Source organism: Ipomoea nil, unplaced genomic scaffold (genome assembly GCF_001879475.1).
Source record: "Ipomoea nil cultivar Tokyo-kokei standard unplaced genomic scaffold, Asagao_1.1 scaffold0681, whole genome shotgun sequence".
Classification (NCBI taxonomy): domain Eukaryota; kingdom Viridiplantae; phylum Streptophyta; class Magnoliopsida; order Solanales; family Convolvulaceae; genus Ipomoea; species Ipomoea nil.
In genome coordinates this window covers 58,478-79,035 of record NW_017617109.1, presented here as the reverse complement: position 1 = coordinate 79,035, position 20,558 = coordinate 58,478, and the positions used below count along the sequence as shown (strand labels likewise).

Below are 20,558 nucleotides of genomic sequence, written 5' to 3'. Positions count from 1 at the left end.
ATTTGTGATCCGGGTCGGGTGCCAGCCCTATTATCCTGTCACAGTTGTTGTGTTGAAATGAAATTGGAGTGTATACAAAATGAAACTGAATAACAATTTCACATATTTGAGAGTATATTGTCCAGCGAAACTGTATTTATATCAAAATGATACTATAGTTACATTGAAATGAAACTGCAGTACATATTTGATGTCTGGACCACAATGTATTGTGATCGACGGTCCACAATATAATTTGTCACACACGACTCACTTTTTCTTTTTTTTTTTTTTTGAAAAAATACATGACTCACTTGATATTGTTATCTTGAAAAAAATGTCGAATAGGTCATTGAACTTTTACATATTGTGTGAATCATTGAACAAAAAAAGTGTGCAATTGAACCATTAAAAACTCAAAAATTGTTCAAATAACATTTTTTACTGGTTACTTCCAAGTTTCTCTTAAATATGATATCATAATGTCAATTATATATAAATTTTAATTATAATTTTTAAAAATTAAAAAAAAAATGTGAAAAGACGGTGGAGGCAGCTTAGCCAAGAAAACGGAGCTGGATATTTATTGTTTTTCTGATTATCTACTATCTATCTATCTAATATATATATATATAGAATTAATTTCACTTTTGGTCCCACGACTTTTGAGTTCGTATCACTTTTGGTACACAACTTTAAATTTTTTTAATTTTGGTGCCTAACTTTGTTATTTTTATCAGTTTTGGTCCTTCCAGCCAAATTGAAGGTAAAATATTTCCGAATTTTATATTTTAGGGGCAAAATCGTCATACTATGAAAAGATCTTCAATATTTAAACAAAAGAAAAATCATATTAAGAGGAAAAGAAGAGTTTGCCAATGGTCGAAACTATAAATCCCATAGATTTGTCTGGTTTCTGCCCGTCTTCCCCATTATTCTCATCGATCAAACACCTATAGATATGATTTTACAGTGATTTTGATTAGATATTGAAGATGTTTCCTTGAGATGACAATTTTACCCCTAAAAATATAAAATTCAGCAACATTTCGCTGTCAATTTGGCCGAAAGGACCAAAACTGATAAAAATAACAAAGTTAGGCACCAAAATTAAAAAATTTTAAAATTGTGCACCAAAAGTGATAGAACATCCAAAGTCGTGAGACCAAAAGTGAAATTAATTCTATATATATATATATATATATATATATATATATATATATATATATCTACTATACTAATAAGAGCCCAAGAGAGTTAGGCCTATAATGGGTAGAAAAAATGGCGGTCAAATTTTTTAATCAAATGAATGGCTCAGATTGATCAGATTTTAATTTTTCCTTTAAGATTTCCTAATTTATCCTTAATGAATACGATTATCCGTTAACTTTTCCGTTAAATATTATCTTTTCCGTTAATTTCTGTCAGTTCAACGTTAACTTATTGATTTCAATAAGAAAAGTCTTAAGTTCGAACCACATCCCAATCAAATTTGGCATAATTAGTACTCTATTTTACTCTTATTAAATTAAAAATAATAATAATTTAGTAGCTACAACAAAAAATAATACATATGCATTTCTTTAATTTAGAATTATGTGTCTACAATGTCTTTGTTCAAAAAAAATTATTCATTATCAATAAATTAAATAAGAGAAATAATTTCATTAGTTATATTGTCTTTATTTTTCTCCAATATAAAAATTCTTTACATTCAATTTCATCAATTGATTATATTCGCTACATTGTCCCTACAATGTCTTTATTAAAAAAAAAATTATTCATTATCAATAAATTAATTAAGAGAAATAATTTTATTTGTTATATTGTCTTTATTTTTCTCCAATGTAAAATTTTTTTACATTCAAATTCATCAATTGATTATATTCACTACATTGTCTATTATCATTTTTGTGCACTATTTTTTTTAATTAAATATCAAAGTTATAATACAAATAATGTTATATATTTATTTACCAAGTATTTTATTAATACCATGAAAAAATTAAAAAAATATAATTAATAAAGTCAATCATATTAACTACTTGAGGGATTTGTTGACAAAAAGAGTATTCAAATCACACAACAAATTGAAGTGAGAACTATCTCGCAATGTCCTTGTTTGACAATCAGTAGTTAGCGGTTAGCGTTGCGGACTTGACCAGCGAATTATATCAACGGTTGGTAAAAAAATATTTGAAAAAAGTAGCTGTTTAGATTAACATGTAAAATGACTTAAGGGTATACATATATTTAATAATAATAATAATAATAATAATAATAATAATAATAATAATAATAATAATAATAATACTAATAATAATAATTGTTTTAAAAAAATAAAAAATATATAATTAAGTCAATCATATTAACTACTTGGGGGATTTATTGACAAAAAGAGTAGTCAAATCACACACCAAATTGAAGTGGGAAACTACCTCTCAATGTCCTTGTTTAGCAATCAGCAGTTAGCTCTTCAATATTAGTATATATTTAATATTTTATGCCCTAATTTTTATTTGCTCTCCCTTATGTCTCGTATTTGGTTTCAACTATACCTATAAAATCATTTTATTGGCAATTATAATCAATATTGACTATATTATCTTGCATTTGTAAACTTTGAATTACCTATTTAAATACGCAAATTCAATATTCAATTATCTATGCATGAACAATTCCAATATAATCTTGCCTTGATATACTTTAAAGTATTTATTTAAAAAAAAAAACATTGGGCATTATTCTAATCGCAATGCGCGTAAAAAACTAGTATATATATATATATATATATATATATATATATATATATATATATATATATATATATATATATATATATAAGAGCCCAAGAGAGTTAGGCCTATAATGGGTAGAAAAAATGGCGGTCACAGATTTTAATCAAATGTATGGCTCAGATTGATTAAAAGATTGATCAGATTTAAATTTTACACTAAAATTTCCTAAAATACCCACACACCGTTACTAATTCCGTTAAAATTTTAAGAATTGCCGTTAGTTCACCGTTAACTTACTCATTGATTTCAATAAAAAAAGGTCTTAGGTTCGAACCTCATCCCAATCAAAGTTGGCATAATTAGTACTCTATTTTACTCTTATTAAATTATATAAATAATAATTTACTAGTTACAACGAAAAATAATACATATGCATTTCTTTAATTTAGAATTATGTGTCCACAATGTCTTTATTCAAAAAACATTATTCATTATCAATAAACTAAATAAGAGAAATAATTTTATTAGTTATATTGTCTTTATTTTTCTTCAATATAAAAATTCTTTATATTCAAATTTATTAATTGATTATATTCGCTACATTATCTTTACAATGTCTTTATTCAGTGAAAAAAATTATTAATTATCAATGAATTAATTAAAAGAAATATTTTCATTAGTTATATTGTCTTTATTTTTCTCAAATGTAAAAATTTTTACATTCAAATTCATCAATTGATTATATTCACTACATTATCTATTATCTTTTTTTGTGCACTATTTTTCTAATTAAATATCAAAGTTATAATACAAAATAATGCTATATATTTATTTACCAAAAATTTTATTAATACCATGAAAAAATTAAAAAAATATAATTAATAAAGCCAACCATATTAACTACTTGAGAGATTTTGTGACAAAGAGAGTATTCAAATCACACAACAAATTGAAGTGAGAACTACTTCGCAATGTCCTTGTTTGACAATCACAGTTAGCGATTAGCGTTAGCGGATTATACTAGCGGATTTTACCAGCGAATTTATTTAATTATTAACATTGGGTAGAAAAATGACCGCCAAATTATTAAATCAAATGAATGGTTCATATTGTTCAGGTTTTAATTTTTTTCTTTTAAGATTTTATAATTTATCCTTAATTATATGATTATCCATTTAACTTTTCCGTTAATTCACCGTTAGTCTAATTCTAATATTAAAGTCTAATATAGAATTATAACTACACCATTAATCTAATTCTAATATTAAAGTCTTAATATAACTTAACCACAAATCATAATGTCGGAATCTCCTCAAACAATATTAGTATATATTTAATATTTTATGCCCTAATTTTTATTTGTTTTCCTTTATGTCCCGTATTTGGTTTCAACCATACCTATACAATTATTTTATTGACAATTATAATCAATCTTGACTATATTATCTTGCATTTGTAAACTTAGAATTACCTATTTAACCCGCACGGGCTTAGCTCAATGGTTTAGTGGGTAGTATTTGGGAGAAGAGACCAAGGTTTGAACCTCGGCAGCGGCAGTGCGGGAATTATGTCCAAAGTGGGCAGATTCCTTGTGCGTATCAGCATTTGGCCCTGTCTGCTGAACCATTGAGTCACTGTGATTTACAACTTCCCACAATGCTCTGTTGGGTCGGAGTGTGGGGGGCCCTTGGGGTTGGGGACTCAACCTTTGGGAGAAGAATTACCTATTTAAATACGCAAATTCAACCTTCAATTATCTATGCATGAACAATTTCAATATAATCCTGCCTTAATATACTTTAAAGTACTTATTTAAAAAAAAAAGAAAAAAAAAAAGCTAGTATAACTTATAAGAACGGAGGAGGTTCTGATTCTAAAGCAATAATGAATTAGAGAAAATTACAGTTTTGGTCCTGTGACTATTGTGGTCTTGTTAATTTGAGTACATGACTTTAAAAACTAACAATTTAGTCCCGTAACTATGCAATTTTTAACACATTTGGTCCTTCCGGCTAAATCGCCGGCCAAATGTTGCCGGAAAAAGATAATTCCTTTAAAATAGTTTATTTATTGGGGTAAAATGGTCATTGTAAGCTAAAAAAAAAGGGGGAGATTTGTTCTTGTTTTCTGCTTCTCTCCTCGTCATTGCATCATGTTTTACGCGAAGAAAGAAGAGGAGGAAGAAATCTGGGAAAAAAATTCTTTATTTTCTTCATCTTCTACTCTTTTCTTTGCTCTATTTGTTGAAAAAAAAAAATGCTTGGATGATTTGCAAGGGTCCAACCATTTTGATTCCTGGGATTTTACTTTTGATCCCTGTGGCTTCGCCGGAGATTTTTGCGATGGGGATAATGTGGTCACATTAAATCTCAGGGATGGGTCGCCCGATTGGGAAACTTTTTGGGCTGACAGAGTTTAGCGTTGTTCCGGGGAGAATAACCGGTGCATTGCCGGAAAGCTTGTCGGAGTTGCAGAACCTCATGTTTCTTGGAATCAGCCTGAACTTTAATTTCTCTCTGGCGGGATTCCGTCGCGGAAATCCTTTCTGGCATCTCCCGGCCTCCCTCTGCCGCCGCTACCGCTGCGCAAGAAGAATTACTGCAACGACTCTTCGCTCTCTGCTTCTTTGCTGCCCATACTTAGCGCTATGAGACCCATTATTTGAGCTTTGCCCGCAGCTTTGGATTATACAAGTTAATTGGGTAATTAATTAAACTTGGGATACGAGATTTATAGGTTTGGATTAATGAAACGGAAATGGAAAAATGGAATGCAATGTGAACTAAAGGAGCAATATAAGATGAAGAAGAAGGAAATGAAGAACCATTCTGGTATTCCATTCACAGACCCATGTCTCCAAGATCTGCAGACCAGGAGAAGAAAACCAAGAAGAAGGATGAAGAAGGAAATGACCTATTTGCCCCCGAATTAAAAAATATTAAAATGGATTAAAAATATTCCGACGACATTTAGCCGGCAATTTGGTCGGGAGGACCAAATGTGTTAAAAATTGCATAGTTACAGGACTAAATTGTTAGTTTTTAAAGTCAAGTACTCAAATTAACAAGACCACAATAGTTACAGGACCAAAAGTGTAATTTTCTCTAATGAATTATTTGAACCATAAATTCCAAGAGTCAATTAGAATGCCCCCAAGCTAAAGGACCATAAACCCAAAAAATAGTGGTTCCCCCAGAAAATAGTGGTTCTATTTATAGTGGAAAATGTAACTACTATCCCTCAACAAACTCCCTTTTATATTTATCTAATTAATTAAGAAAATGAATTTGTCCAAAATTAAGTCTAGGTTCAGGATACTATCATCTAATTCAAATTCAATTTAAATTATAATTATCAAATTCAAATATAATAAAATTATATTATTATTTTTATTTATTATGGAGGGGGGAAACCCAAAGCTACAACCAGAGTTAGTTTATGTTACAGAAATAGCGCCAAAGAGGAATTCCAGCAATGTCATCTTCTATAATGCCCAATATTATCTCAGGAGGGTTTTCCAAAATATGCATGCCCTTTGGGAAATTATGAGCAAACTTGGCTAATCCATCAGCTGCCTGGTTTTGTTCTCGAACAATAGCAGTCAGTTCCCAAGCTTCGAATGATCGCAGTTCCTTCTTGCATCCTTCAAGTATGTTGTGTGCTACCGTCGAAGGCCTCCTGGAGCTGTTCATGTAATTTACCACAAGGGCCGAGTCAGATTCGAATAAAGCCTTTCTGTAGCCCATTTTAATGGCAAGCTGGATGCCCTTTAGTAGTGCCCATGCTTCCGCTTCAAACGGGGTACAATTGCCCATGTTGAACACAAAACCTTGTTTCCAATCACCCTTGGAATTACGGATGATGCCACCGCAGAACGCATTGCTTGCCGTAATGTCTACTGATCCGTCTACATTGATCTTGACAAAATCTTCCTTCGACTTTGTCCATGAGATTAAATTCCATGTATTTAAGTTTCCGTTCGGGAGATGGCCCAATGCTCTGTCAAAGGCTCTGGATGTCTCCTTGGTTTGCGCCTTTATCCATGAGACCTTGTACTGCAATGGTTTGGTTATACCGCTAAAAATCCTTTCGTTTCTCCACTTCCAGATCCACCACAAGGTTGTGGCAAACATGGAGCTGTTGCTGTTAGGCTCTTTTCCTTTGCTTCTGTCCATAATGCCTTCTTCAAACCATTTTTGGAATGTAAGACTCTTCGTTTTATCGTAGAAAGAACGGGATACTGCTTTTAAGACTTCTGATGCAGCTGGGCAAGTCCGGAGCACATGTTCAGTGTCCTCAACCTGGTTTATGCAAAGTCCGCATTTGTCACAATCAGTCAGACCTCGTTTAGCTCTATTACTATTGCACAAGATCCTTCCATGTTTTGTGAGCCAAAGGAATGTGCGAATGCGGTTGGGAATTTTTAATTTCTAGATGCCGTTCCATTTTGATGCCTCCACTGGTGCTGATTCTCCAATGGCAATGTCGTAAGCAGAGGCTACGGAAAAATCTCCACTGGCTTCAAGTCTCCAGGAAATGCTATCCTCATCTTCAGTCTCCTCATGGATGTAGAAGAGGGCTAATTTGTTCAGCGTGCTTGCAGGCAAAAGATGGCTTAGCTCATTCCATTTCCAACCAGAATTCGGTCTCCAGTAGCTAGATACCAACCGGCTTAGGTTGGCAGGGGGTATTGCTATTAAAGCATACTCTGAGAGGGGGGCTTCCTCAGTCCAAACATCCTGCCAAAAACGCGTATTCTGGCCATTACCAACATGTCTTCTGATTCCTTTTACCAATAAGGGGACAGATCTTAAGATACCCTTCATTGCGTTGGACATGTTGCTTTTAGCTTGCCACTGACTACAATCTGTCATTGAAAGCTGATACTTCGCCTTAAAAATTTTGATCCATAGACTATCTTCGCCATTTAAAATCCTCCAACCAAGCTTAGCCATGAAAGCGTTATTCATTTGCTCCAATTTTCGAATGCCCAAACCACCATGCTGCTTGCTTCTAGTAATCGTATCCCACTTGACAAGGTGAATTTTTCTGCCTCCCTGATCACTGCCCCAGAGGAAATTCTGAATGGTTTTCTCAATGTTCAAAATTATTCCAATAGGTAGAAGTGTGGTCTGCATTGTGTAATACGGGATTGACATTAATACCGATTGAGCCAGTGCGTGTCTTCCTGCTAGCGAGAGAGATTTGGCTTTCCATCCGGTTAATTTCGAATGGATCCTATTGATAATACCCGTAAAGGATTCTTGCTTGAGCCCCCCGTGGATTGATTGAATGCCTAGATACTTTCCCAAGTCGTTGACTTGAGGGATGCCAATGGTTTCCACAATGCTTTTCTGAGTTTCCGGGTTGGTGTTTTTGGAGAAGAAAATTGAGGACTTCTGGAAGTTGACTTTCTGCCCCGATATTGTGCAAAATAAGTCCAGGCATCTCTTCATCTCAAGCGCTTGCTCGATTGTCGCCTCGCCAAACAGGGTCATATCATCTGCAAACAAGAGATGAGAAACATAAGGGCCTAGTCTTGATAATTTGATTCCTTTCCACTTACCTCGATTAACAGAGTCAACAATTATATGGCTAAGTCTTTCAATACAAAGTACAAAAAGTAAGGGGGATAAGGGGTCTCCCTGTCTGATTCCTCTTCCCGGTTTAATCTATTCTGTTTGTTGTCCATCCCAAAGTACTGCCAGCCCAGGCGAGGAGATGCAATGCATAATATTTCTGATCCATGTTTGATTAAACCCAATATCGGCTATAGTGTTTTCGATTAGATTCCATGAAAGCCTATAGTAGGCTTTCTCTAAATCTATTTTCATCACCATCCAGCCAGTTTTGCCTTTCTTGACCTTCATTGAGTTTAATACTTCCTGGAAGACTAAGATGTTGTCCGTAATCTGTCTACCCGGGACAAAGCTGGCTTGATAAGGCCCAATCAGCTTACTTAGGATGGTTTGCAATCTTAGAACCATCATTTTCGTTATGAGCTTGTATGTTACATTGCAAAGTCCTATTGGTCGGAACTGCTTGACCGATTCCGGACTGTCAACTTTGGGTATCAATGCTATCAAAGTATCATTACACCCTTGATACAATCTGCCTTGTTCGAAGAAATCTTTCGTGAACTTGATCAAGGTATCCCCCACAGTGCTCCAGGTTTTCTGATAAAATCCTGCTGTAAAGCCATCCGGTCCTGGTGACTTACAAGGTGCCATTTCAAACAATGCATGTTTGACTTCCTCTGAATTGAATGCCTTATTAATCTCTGATCACTCCTCACTAGAAATCCTAGGGAATACACCTTGAAGAAGGGACTGATTTGAGTCAGTTTGGTCATCCAAAAATAAGTTCTTAAAATAGCTTCTGACATGTTCCTTAATTTGGGACTCATTAGAAAGCAGTTGGCCACTATCATCTTCCAGTACTGAGATTTTAGCATTCTTATTTTTAACCGATGTTGCGACATGGTAAAATCTCGTATTGTGATCTCCCGACACTATCCAATCTTCCTTGGACCTTTGGAACCAAAGCAGCTCCTCCTGATAGAATGTTTCGTCCAACTCCAGTCGTAGTTTCCTTTCTAATTTCAAAAGGTCCGGCCTTGGTTGGTATGCCATATTACGTTGGATGCCGCTGAGTCTTGCTAGTAACCTTCCCTTCCTATGAAAAATATTGCCAAAAGTACTAGTGTTCCAGTTTATGAGAGCTTCTGATATCTTCTTCAAATTAGTGATAATGTCTGAATTTCTATCCCATTTCCCATTGATCAAAACCTGAAATGTAGCGTGAGTAGACCATGCCATATTAAATCTAAAACTCCTTATCTTATTGTCCGTACGACATCTGTTGGTGTCTATTTGCAGTGGGCAGTGATCCGAGTTTAACATTGGAAGATGCGTTAGTGCAGCGTCTGGGAACCTGAGCTTCCATTCTAAGCTTCCTAAGGCTCTATCGAGTCGAGCTCCTTTGAAAGTTGCTGTGTTAATTCCCCTCATCCATGTAAATTTGGGACCTTCGTACCCCAGGTCCACTAGTCCCTCTCTGAAAATCCAGTTCTTAAACTCCGTACATCTTGTTGTTGCGAAATTTTCTGGATTGCTCACTTCTTCACTTCCTGTTACCGCATTGAAATCCCCCACTGTGAGCCAGGGTATTTGTGGGTAGAGACTCTGATATGACAGACCCGTAAATAACTTCCTTCTCAAGTTGTGACATGGACTACCGTAGACTATAGACAGCAACCAAGATCCCATCTCCCTGTCGTTAACCTGCACAGAGATGTACTGAGGATTAGTGTCAATGATCTCAATATTTATGGTTTCTTTCCAAAGGATCCATATGCCTCCGGAGAAGCCCACCGCCTCAACACGAATCCATTCGTCAAATCCAAAGCTATTGCAAATTATGTTAGCCTGGTTGCCCTAGACCTTGGGTTCTAACAAACACAACAAACAAGGATTATACTTTCCGACAAAATTGTTTCAAGGTGCGCTTAAACGAAACCGAAGCCACACCTTGACAATTCCAAACAATAAATAACATTATGAAAGAATGGAGAAAACCAGCGCTTAGGAGCGCATGTGGCTAAGAGCCACCGGACTCTCTGTAATCAGTCTATCCTCATGACTCTGCATCTCCCTATCCGGCGGGTCGTTCAGATCAGGAGGGACGTGAGCAATATCTGGGGGGTCATCCATATGAGCATCATCTAATCCGGCCATATATGAAGACTCTGCATGGTCCTCAGAATGGTGCACCAATGTGTTGGTTATACTCCTGCCTTTGTTCGTCCCTCTCATCACTATGTGTTCAGTTTCCGCAGCACCCCGGTTGGGTATGTGCACTCGTTCCTGCCTTATTCTTGTTCCTCCCCGTGCTACTGCAATGGGTTGTCTTGGAAGGTCAGCCTGTTTTCCACTACCTTGCCTATCATTCATCCCCCTCCTCTGTTCGTTCTGTACCGACGTATTACTTGAATTAGTTCTAATTCGAGGTAAGACCGACACATTTTGATGCATCACCTCTATTCTCTCTTGTCTTACTTGATCTTGGCCTATCCCAGTGTCCTCCATCCCATCTAATGAGGCAAACCGGGACTGCTCTCCAAAGCCTTGAGCTTCTGTTTGACTCGGTTTAGGGGAAACCTGCATTCTGCCTTCTTGAGCTCCAGCCATCGGTCTGGGATCTCTTCTTGGATATCTCCTCTCTTTGCGCGTGACTAACATCCAAGTGCCATACTTTTCTTTCGGCACATGACTAGCCTTGGCTTGAACCCTTGCCGGAGCCATGCTCCCCACAGTGGTCTCCTCGGAGTTTTGATTTTCCGTACCGCACTGTTTCGCCCGGTGTCCAAAGCACCCACAACTGAAGCAGATTAAATGAATCCCCTCGTATTCTATAGTCCATTCCGTGAAATTCAGAACAAATTTCGAGAGTAATGGCTTGGATATATCGATTTCTACACAGACCCTAGCAAATTTACATTTGGATGCAAGGCTGGTAGCAGTATCAATTTTTATTGGCCGGCCGACAGTTCTTCCGATCTTCTTGAGGAACTCATCATCGAAGTATTCGATGGGTATATCCGGGAATCGCACCCACGCTAGAATTTTCTTGTTCTTGTTGCTATAAGGGTTGAAATTAGGTTCCCATTCTTGGATTACCACATAGTGATCTAAGATCGTCCAGGGTCCTTCATAATTTGCGCGTTCATAGTCGCTCAACGATTCGAATTTTGCAATGAAATAGTCTTGGCTCAGCGCGATTAGGTCGAAATGTGCCTCCGTTCTCCACATTTTCTGCAATCTCTGAAGAAGATATGAGTAGCTGACAGTCCTGCCCAGAACTTTGAGAATAAGGGATCGGCTCCAAGGTCGCCAGAGTCTTTCCTTTTCTTCTTTGGTGACTCGGATTATAGGGTACTCCGAGACGAAACCATCTTCTTCCATGTCATCATCAGATACTATCTCTGTTTGATTTTGGGGGTTTGCCTCCTTACGAGTCCCAGCAATTTTCGGAGTCGCATCTGGCGTCGTCCATTGGTCCGGCGACATCAACTCTTCGCCCACATGGGTTTCTTGCACAACCTTCGCGAACGATCGTGATAGGGGGTTTTCCAGTTGCCCTCGCGTTCTTTTCGTTTTCTTGGTGCTTCTTTCCAGCAAGTCTTGGTCCTCCGGTGACCGATGGGTCGCCGCCGGTGAGTACAGGTCAAAGAGAAATCCGGTCGTACCCTCCATTATTGTCCAAATTACTTACGGACTTTTTTTAATAAAATTATATTTAAATTCAATTATAATTATAATTAAATTCAAATTGAATTGGACTTGGACCAATTAATTAATCAATTCAATAGCCCAAATCAAATTTACTTGTACTAATTAAATTAAATTAATTATCCTGGCCATGTCAATGAATTGAATTGGCCCAATAATCAATCTCAAAATTAAGCCCAACAATAATTTTATCAGCCTATTTGTCGGGTTCAAATTTTCTGTGTCTACAGTAATCACCAAACTATATGATCATGACCACTTTCACGATCCAAGTTGGGGTGTGGGGGGCCTTTAGGGTTGGGGTTCAGCCTTTTGGAAGAATGACCACTTTCACGGTCCAGGTTGATGTACCTTTGAGAACGAGTAGATCGTGAAGAAGATGCGCTCATTTTTATCAATATTTGACTTGCGTGTTCAACCAAATAGTTTCCAATATCCCAATTATCATCATAGGAATGTTCATAACCACTAGACATTTTGAATTGGGAGAGATTGAGAGGAAGTGCAATTTTAAAATAATATATCAAAAGAGTGAATTGTATAAAAAAATGAATAAAAATGGTGGAGCCATTGTACTGTGTGTATTTATTTATTTATTTTTATTTAAAATAAAACAGAGGGTGGGGAATAGGTTGTCCCCTACCCTTTACCCGCCTCACGTGGTTCGTGAGTAACACATGCCAAGTGATTGACGTGTGTCGCTCACGCGTCACGCATCCAAAGAAACAATCTCTGGGAATGTTCGTCTCTCCATCTTCTCATAATACCCAAAATCGTCCTCGACTATAGTGATTTTTCTCAATTTCGTCCTAAACGACTTTGGTGACCTAATATCGTCCCAGACTTTTGTGTTTCGCTCAATTTAGTCCCAGACTTTTGTATTTTTGCTCAATTTAGTCCCTCATTTGTTATTCTGTCAATTTGGTGTTAAATAAATAGACAATTCAGTAATTTTAATATTGGCATCTCTTTACTCATAGACATGTGAACTGTGAAATCCTTTTTTTTTATTTATTTTTTTATTTATTTTTTTTATGAATTACTCCCAGAATTACTCCCAGAATTACTCCTAAAACTGCGAATATAAAATTTGATTTGCAGGTCCGGGAGTAATTCTGGGTGTAATTCGTACAAGAAAAAAGAATTTCGCACTTCACAAGTTGAAAGTAATGAGAGATCAATATTGACATTACTGAATTGTCCCTTTATTTAACACTAATTTGATGGAATAACAAATGGAGGACTAAATTGAGCAAAACACAAAATTCTAGGACGATATTAGGTCACCAAAGTCGTTTAGGACGAAATTGAGAAAAACCACTATAGTTGAGGACGATTTTGGGTATTTAACTCTTTTCTCCACCAACCTTTCTTTCCTTTCTTTCTCCCCTTATTTTTAGTCATTGGAGATGCCCTTATGTAGTTTAAATTAGGTCTATTCATACTCAAATTTAGAAAACATCTTATAGTCGAACATAAATTTCTTTTAAATATAAGGAAAAATTAGTTTCAGGACTTCTCATAGAAATTCTCATATTTATACATGTTAATTACAAGAATATTTATGCAATAGTTTAAATTTGTTTGCTACTTGTAAGTTTGTAGCGTGTATTAATTTTACTTTTTTAAAATTATAAATTTCTAGTTTATAAAGTATATTTGTTTTTAGATGATGAGAAAAAATTTATAGTCGCAACTCGAGAGTGTGCACTGAAAAAATTGCAAGAGTATAAATAATATACAATTTATAAATTATATAATTATGTAATAAAATTAAAATGAGTTAATTCCGCCGAGCTCCCTTGTCTTTGGTGGCAATTTCAAATTTAATCCCAGACTATCGTTTATGTCCTTTTACATCCTAGACTATTGTTTTTTGGACACTTTTAGTCATTCTCATGATTTTTTTTTTAATTTTTAGTAAGGGTTTTTTTGTCTCTTCACATTTTTCATTTGTTATTTTTCCGTTTTCAACCAGTTTAATTGGTTTAGGACTTTACTAAAACTTGGTTGAAAAATACGGTTACTATAAATCAAAGGTTACCTAAAGTTCTAAACCAATTAAACTGGTTGAAACCGAAAAAATAACGAAAGAAAAATATGAAAAGACAAAAATGTCCTTACTAAAAATAGAAAAAATCATGAGAAGGACTAAAAGTGTCTAAAAAACAATAGTCTGTGATGTAAAATGACAAAAACGATAATCTGAGACTAAATTTGAAATTGTCACCAAAGACAAGGGACCTCCGGTGGAAGTAACTCAATTCAAATTTTATAATTATAATTAAATTTTAAATTAATGCGGATGCGGCTAGCCCAACAATTCTAGTGTAGATTTGTTCAACACAACCCATAATATGGGCATATTATGTTGTAGACCGGGGTCCACCTTGCAAGGTGGACCTGGATCCAAAACAACGTCATTTTGCTTCAAAACGACGTCGTCTGAATTTTAAAAAAAAATTATTTCCTTCATTATCGTTAACTTACCGTTTGTCTTCAGAATTCGTTTCTTTATATTCACAATTTTTGAACTTTGTATTCACAATTTTAGAACTCTAAATTCGCAATTTTTGAACCTATATTCACAATTTTGAATTCTATATTTAAACTTACAAAACTCTATATTCATAATTACAAAACTCTATATTCACAATTTTATAATTCTATATTCACAATTACAGAACTCTATATTCAACAGTATAATACAATTTTTGAATCTATATTCACAAATTTTGAACTCTATATTCATAATTTTTGAACTCTATATTCACAAAAAAGAAAAAAATATCACTGGCCAAAGAAACAGTGTCACTAACAACACCGTTATTCTAGACATGTGGACCTAAGTCCACCTTGCAAGATATACCTGCTCCATGACATAACAATTGCACATATTAGTGGAACTCTAGTAAATTTGGGCCAAACTAACACATGACTCACTTGATATTATTATCTTTCATGACTCACAGCATTTACATTTCATAATCAACATTTATCAATATTATTATTAGGTAATAATTCAATCCATTGAATCCTTAGCTTTTATTTATTTATTATTTTTTCTTCTTCTCCCAATGCATTGTGCGCCCTAGTGAACCAATATAATTTGGCCCGTAGTCCTATCAAGTGGTACAAGGTTCTGTTAATTTTAAAAAGAGTTTGGCCCTGTTTGGTAAATGGTTGTTAGCTGTTTAGGTTAATTAGAGGGTATAACTAATTGATAACATTAGTTAATTGTAGAAATGTGTAAATTAACTGTTAACTGATAGCTGTTTGGAATAATTTTTTTCTCAAAAAGTAATTGAAAAAGTTGCTTTGAGCAGCCTTTTGAAGTTACAAAAAACTAATTAACCAAACACTTACATTGATTTTTAAACCAAATTAAACAATTAACAGTGATCAAATAAGTTAAAATTGACTTATAGGCTAACTATTTTACCAAACACGGCGTTTAACTACATTAACAGCCCTCTTATAAAGGAAAATGGTTAGCAAAAACTCTTAAACAAATGCACAATGTTTTAGAAATTCTGGATATGTATGCGCTTTCCTTGTAAATATCAGCTATTGATTTACAGTACTAATCATCACATTGTCACCTGGTGGCGCCCCCGTGCCGGTTGCCTGCCTGCGAACAAACTGTCCCTTCACCCGTGGCCGCTGCTCTGCAAGTTTTTTCCTGCTCTCGTATCTTACCTATCACCACATCCAAAAATCAACAACAAAAAAAAATATCAATCTTTAGCCCATAAAAGTTTGTTTTTGTTAGGATCAAGTACTTACATGTACCCTAAAAGTTATAGTTCATAACGAATGCGATTTTTCCCTGACCTTTATCGACCTCTGTCTAGCAATCTCCTAGCTAGTCACATAGTGTTGGACTTGGCTTTTATCGGCCTCCGCCCAACAGTTTCCCCTTCCCAGTATGAATCCAATACTACCTGTCAGAATCAAGCGCTTACAACTTCTAAAGGCTATAGTGCACAACCAAAACAGGTAATTTCTTATCCTGTCATCACATTTTTTAGAGTCTGAACTTAACCTTTTATCAACTTCCGCCCAACAATCCCTTAACTACATAATGCTGGACTTGGCCTTTACAGGCCTCCGCCCAACTGTTTTCACTGCATGCATTTATTATCAGAATCATCATATGAATGATAATAATGTGAAACTGTGAAAGAAAGAAACATGAAAGTTGAAACACTAGTTTAATTACCTTCTTCTCGTAACATCTGTCTTTCCTCTTCAAGCGGAATTTGGTGAGAGCTGCTTCTCTTTGAGATGATCGATGAGAGTTTCCATCTTGACCGGGGGAAACTTCTTCCTTCCTACACTCAGCTGTGGAAGGATGAACTGGATTTGGCTCAAGGGGAGGAGAATCTACATTGCCAGAACCAGGAGGGGAATCACTTGGAGATATCACAGGGCTGCTTACACCCTCAAACCTCACACCTCTCTCAGCAATAGGGATGGTTAATCCTTGGTGCTTCTGAGTGCCCTTGTTAACATATCTGCACATGCATATTCCTCATAATTACGCAATTTCGATAATACTGCAAACGGTTTTTGTTGGGTAGAGGCCGATAAGGGCAAGTCCAACACCATGTGTGGCTAGGAGGTTATTGAGCAGAGGCTGGTAAAGGGTCAAGTTCAGCACCTGCCCTCTCAAAAATGTGATAGTTGAAGGAAATAAAGTTACGCCTTTACAATTAGTTATAGTTTTTGGTATAGTGGTAAACGCTTAATCCTAATAAGCGGTATCAGAGCCAGGTTAGGGTTCACTGTCGGCTAAAACTTTTAGTTAAGACAAGACGGAGCAAACTTTCAATTTGGCAAGTACAGAAAACTCACGGTGTAAAGGCTGATCCATCTGAGTGGTTTAATCTATGCTTGTCTACAAATTGATTCAGCATGGAACTAGGATGTGTTCTTGTCAAGGAAAGATCCAATTCGGGTGCAGCAGAATCAACCTTGTTGGGACTAGTATTTGAACTTGGATTTATGTGATTGCAATTGAGGTAGTCATCAAATGCTCCAATTAAATCAATTCCCTGTTCGCAAGACTTTATATCTTCATCAGAGGCTTGATCAACTATAGGAAGAGATCTGTCCCAATTTGGCTGTAAAAGATCCTGGATTTGTTCTGTGATTTCTCCTTCAGTGTCTATATCTGGCTTTGAACAAGAGCTCTGCACATGTCACACAATCTCAATCATTTCATGTAGAAGAATTGAATTGAAGCCAAAGATATATATACATATATATAGGCTTGTGTTCAATCATACTTTAGGTGAGAACTTGTGAACTATTGCATAAATGCACATAATCTAATACTTCAGGTGCACAATGCACAGTATCTACCCTATAGTAGATTGCGAGCATTTATGTAGTGAATTGCGCGCATTCATGAGGCTCGTAGTTTCTCACCTAAGGCAGGTTCTCATTTGATGTTGAATATATATATATATATATGTGTGTGTGTGTGTGTGTAATGGGTCAAATCCAACAGTTGGTCACCTGTCTCTAGAAAATGTGATGACGGTATATAAGAAAATAAAGTTGTGTTTTCGCTATGAGATATAACTTTTAGTATAGTGAAGGGTCAAATTCAGTCATTGGTGGCTAGGGGAAAGTTAGCACCCTGTCTCTAGAAAATGTGATGACAGTATATAAGAAAATAAAATTGTGCCTTTGCTATGAGCTATAACTTTTAGCATAGTGATAAGGATCTTAAAAAGTAATATTAGAGCCAAGTCATGGTTCTCTAGGAGGATAAAGATATAGTAGTAAGCGCTTAATCCTAAACATATGTTACCTGATCTTCACTTCCTTTCTCCCTGCATTCCCCATTAGAAATGTCATTATTTTCAGCCATGGCTCCACTGCTCGACTGAGACAACAACACGAATTCCACCATATTATGATCAGTTAGGAGAAGTGGAGATGTATGTATATATAGGATTTGAATGTATACTCACTGCTTGTCTTCTCCAGACATGCTGCCACAGGTTTGTTAGTTCATTCTTCCTAATCGGCTTGACCAGAAAATCAGTTGCTCCTCTCAACATGCATCCATAAGCTGTACTAACCGAATCCTGGGAACACATCACTGGACAACGAGGTTGTCACCAGCATTAAGGTATGAATGAGACTAAAAGATAATGTTAGTAAATCACCAATCCTAATTAAGTTGGGGTGTGGGCGTACTTATTACAGGGATGTTTTTGCACACTTCATGTTCCATGATTAAGGTGAGAAGGGCATATCCTGAGATTGATGGCAGATCAACTTCTGCCAAAATCAGGTCCACATTATGGGGCTTTTTATTCAGCACCTCCCATGCCTTCAATCCATCAGAAACTGCAGCAACTGCATGCCAAAATACATACAAATGATTAACATCTCTTTAGCTCTGTAAAAATGTCTTCTTCTCTTTCATCTATCAATTATTTCAACCATAGGTAAAAAAACAAAACTGATGGTTTTACGACCACCGGAGTAGTCAGTCAACGGGCCAACATAACCATTCAATGTATCAATTAATATAACACAATCGATTGATTACATACATGAACATCCTTAACAGAACGTTTGGTTGGAAGGAAGGAATTAAGGAGAAAAGAAATTGTAATTCAGTGAAAAAAGAATAAGATCATTAAGATGGGAATAAGGTAGGAATTCAAATTATATTGTTTGGGACAAGAATACGATTACTGAGAATTAAAAGAAATAAATAATATAAAGACTAAAATGTCATTGTGTTATAATATTAATAATAATCAAAAGTGATGTTGTAATTTTCTTCTTTTTTAGCTTTTCATCCACCGTGAATTGAAATTCATGAGGAGAGTCATATGGATATCAATTCCACAAAAGAAATAACCTGCAATTACGTGAAATTATAATTTTCTCCAACCAAATAATATAATTGTGCTCCATAAAAAATTAAGCTGTAATTAAATTATAATTACAGCCTACGAAAGAGGCCATAATAAGCTCACACCAAGTCACCAATTCTTCCAAAGAATTAAATTCACTTTGGTCCCAGTACAGTGTCCCACAAGTATGTAATTTTAGATCTTATCCACAACTTTCAACTTGGATAGATATATGTGGTCCATGGAGTTTGAAAAATAACATATATTCAATTTCAATCCTGTCGTTAGCTATGTTGAGCATATTGTATAACATAAGCATAAATGTGCAATCCAACTATCAGCTTAGACTTTTAGTTGAGATGCTTCAATTTAGTATCAGAGTCATGCCAAATGTCAATTCAAATCTCCCTGTCACCCGATAAAAAAAAAAGACTTAAGGTCTATGTGTTGCTTGAAGCCCATCAAAAGTAATCAGCTCGCACACGTGAGGGACGTGTTAGCATGTAATATAACATAAACACAAATGTGCAATCCAAGTATCAGCGGAACACACACTTCAATTAGCTACAAGATTCACAATGCAATATCAACTCTGGACTAATTCCATTCAACATAGAAAAAAATTAAGAAAAGAGGAAGGTATAATAGACCAACCTTTGTAACCGCATTTCCTTAGAAGTGCACTAATGATGTGGCGAGTAGAATCGTCAGCTTCCACCAGCAAAACCCTCACCGCCATCTTCGCCACAAACCTCTCCCACCTGAACACCGCCGCAGAGCCACCACTTTCGTCGTTCAACTCCACTCCGGCGCCACCTTCACTGCCCACTTCCCCCATTCCCTCAACAAATTAAACCTAGTACTTGTCGAAGAATATGTTCTCTCTCGCTCGCCAAGAAAAAGAAATGGCGGACTAGAGTTCAAAGTGTGTGATTTTGTGTCTTTATTCTCAATTCCTCCATTTAATTAGCACCACTAAACTTAAACCCCATTTTTCCCACCTCAAGAAAATATCTCCAAAATGAGAGAGACCCATTGGGCAGCCACCATCTAATGGGCGCCAATCAACCACCTTTTTCACCGTCTCCAATCTAATGGCTCCAAATCATTTCTGCTAATAAAATCTCACATTAGATACTTGTATAAAAGTAAGAGAGATATACAAAATATCTGAAAGTGTCATGTGGGTGGCCCAAATTGGCCACGTCGAATTGTTCCTTGCTCTCTATATAATCAAAAGTTATGAGTCATTGGCCATTTTTTTCCCTTCTGGTAGGTGGCCAGAATTAAGACAGGTAAAAAGTATTGTCAAACCAGCAACATATAACATCCACTCAAACACCCAAGTGGACAAGTGGACAACTTCACCTTTTTTTTTTTTTTTTTTTTTTTTTTGAGTTATACTATGCATATATACTCTCAAATTTTATTCACTGACATAAGGATCAATGATTGATTATTTTCATTGGGTCTAAAGAAAAGTGTTTACATCGAGAACTTGTGAGAGTAAAACTTGATAGTACAAAATGGGAGTACACACACACACACACACACACACACACACACACACACACACACACATATATATATATATATATATATATATATATATAGGGAAGGGTTCAGGTGCGGGTATAGCTTCCCGTGCGGTTGTGCGGTTAAATCTG

The 20,558-nt window shown here is 35.8% G+C and overlaps 1 protein-coding gene across 1 annotated transcript; it reads right to left on the bottom strand.

Moving 5' to 3' along the window:
* Positions 1-15,409: 15,409 nt before the first annotated feature.
* On the bottom strand, positions 15,410-20,020 carry LOC109175026 (two-component response regulator-like APRR5). The gene is made up of 7 exons (XM_019324282.1): positions 19,546-20,020; positions 18,221-18,382; positions 17,992-18,122; positions 17,829-17,903; positions 16,865-17,202; positions 16,230-16,524; positions 15,410-15,706 (listed from the first exon to the last, which is right to left on the bottom strand). Exons 1-7 carry the CDS (start codon positions 19,727-19,729, stop codon positions 15,575-15,577), a joined length of 1,317 nt encoding a protein of 438 aa, XP_019179827.1. The 5' UTR covers positions 19,730-20,020; the 3' UTR covers positions 15,410-15,574.
* Between the last annotated feature and the right edge of the window lie 538 nt (positions 20,021-20,558).

Bases quoted from the DNA above. Each gene is read 5' to 3' on its own strand.
- LOC109175026 (XM_019324282.1), bottom strand. From the start codon at position 19,729: ATGGGGGAAGTGGGCAGTGAAGGTGGCGCCGGAGTGGAGTTGAACGAC. The intron at 18,123-18,220 runs GTACGCCCACAC...CTCGTTGTCCAG, and splicing joins CAAAAACATCCCTGTAATAA to TGATGTGTTCCCAGGATTCG. The intron at 17,904-17,991 runs GTGAGTATACAT...TTGTTGTCTCAG, and splicing joins ATGTCTGGAGAAGACAAGCA to TCGAGCAGTGGAGCCATGGC.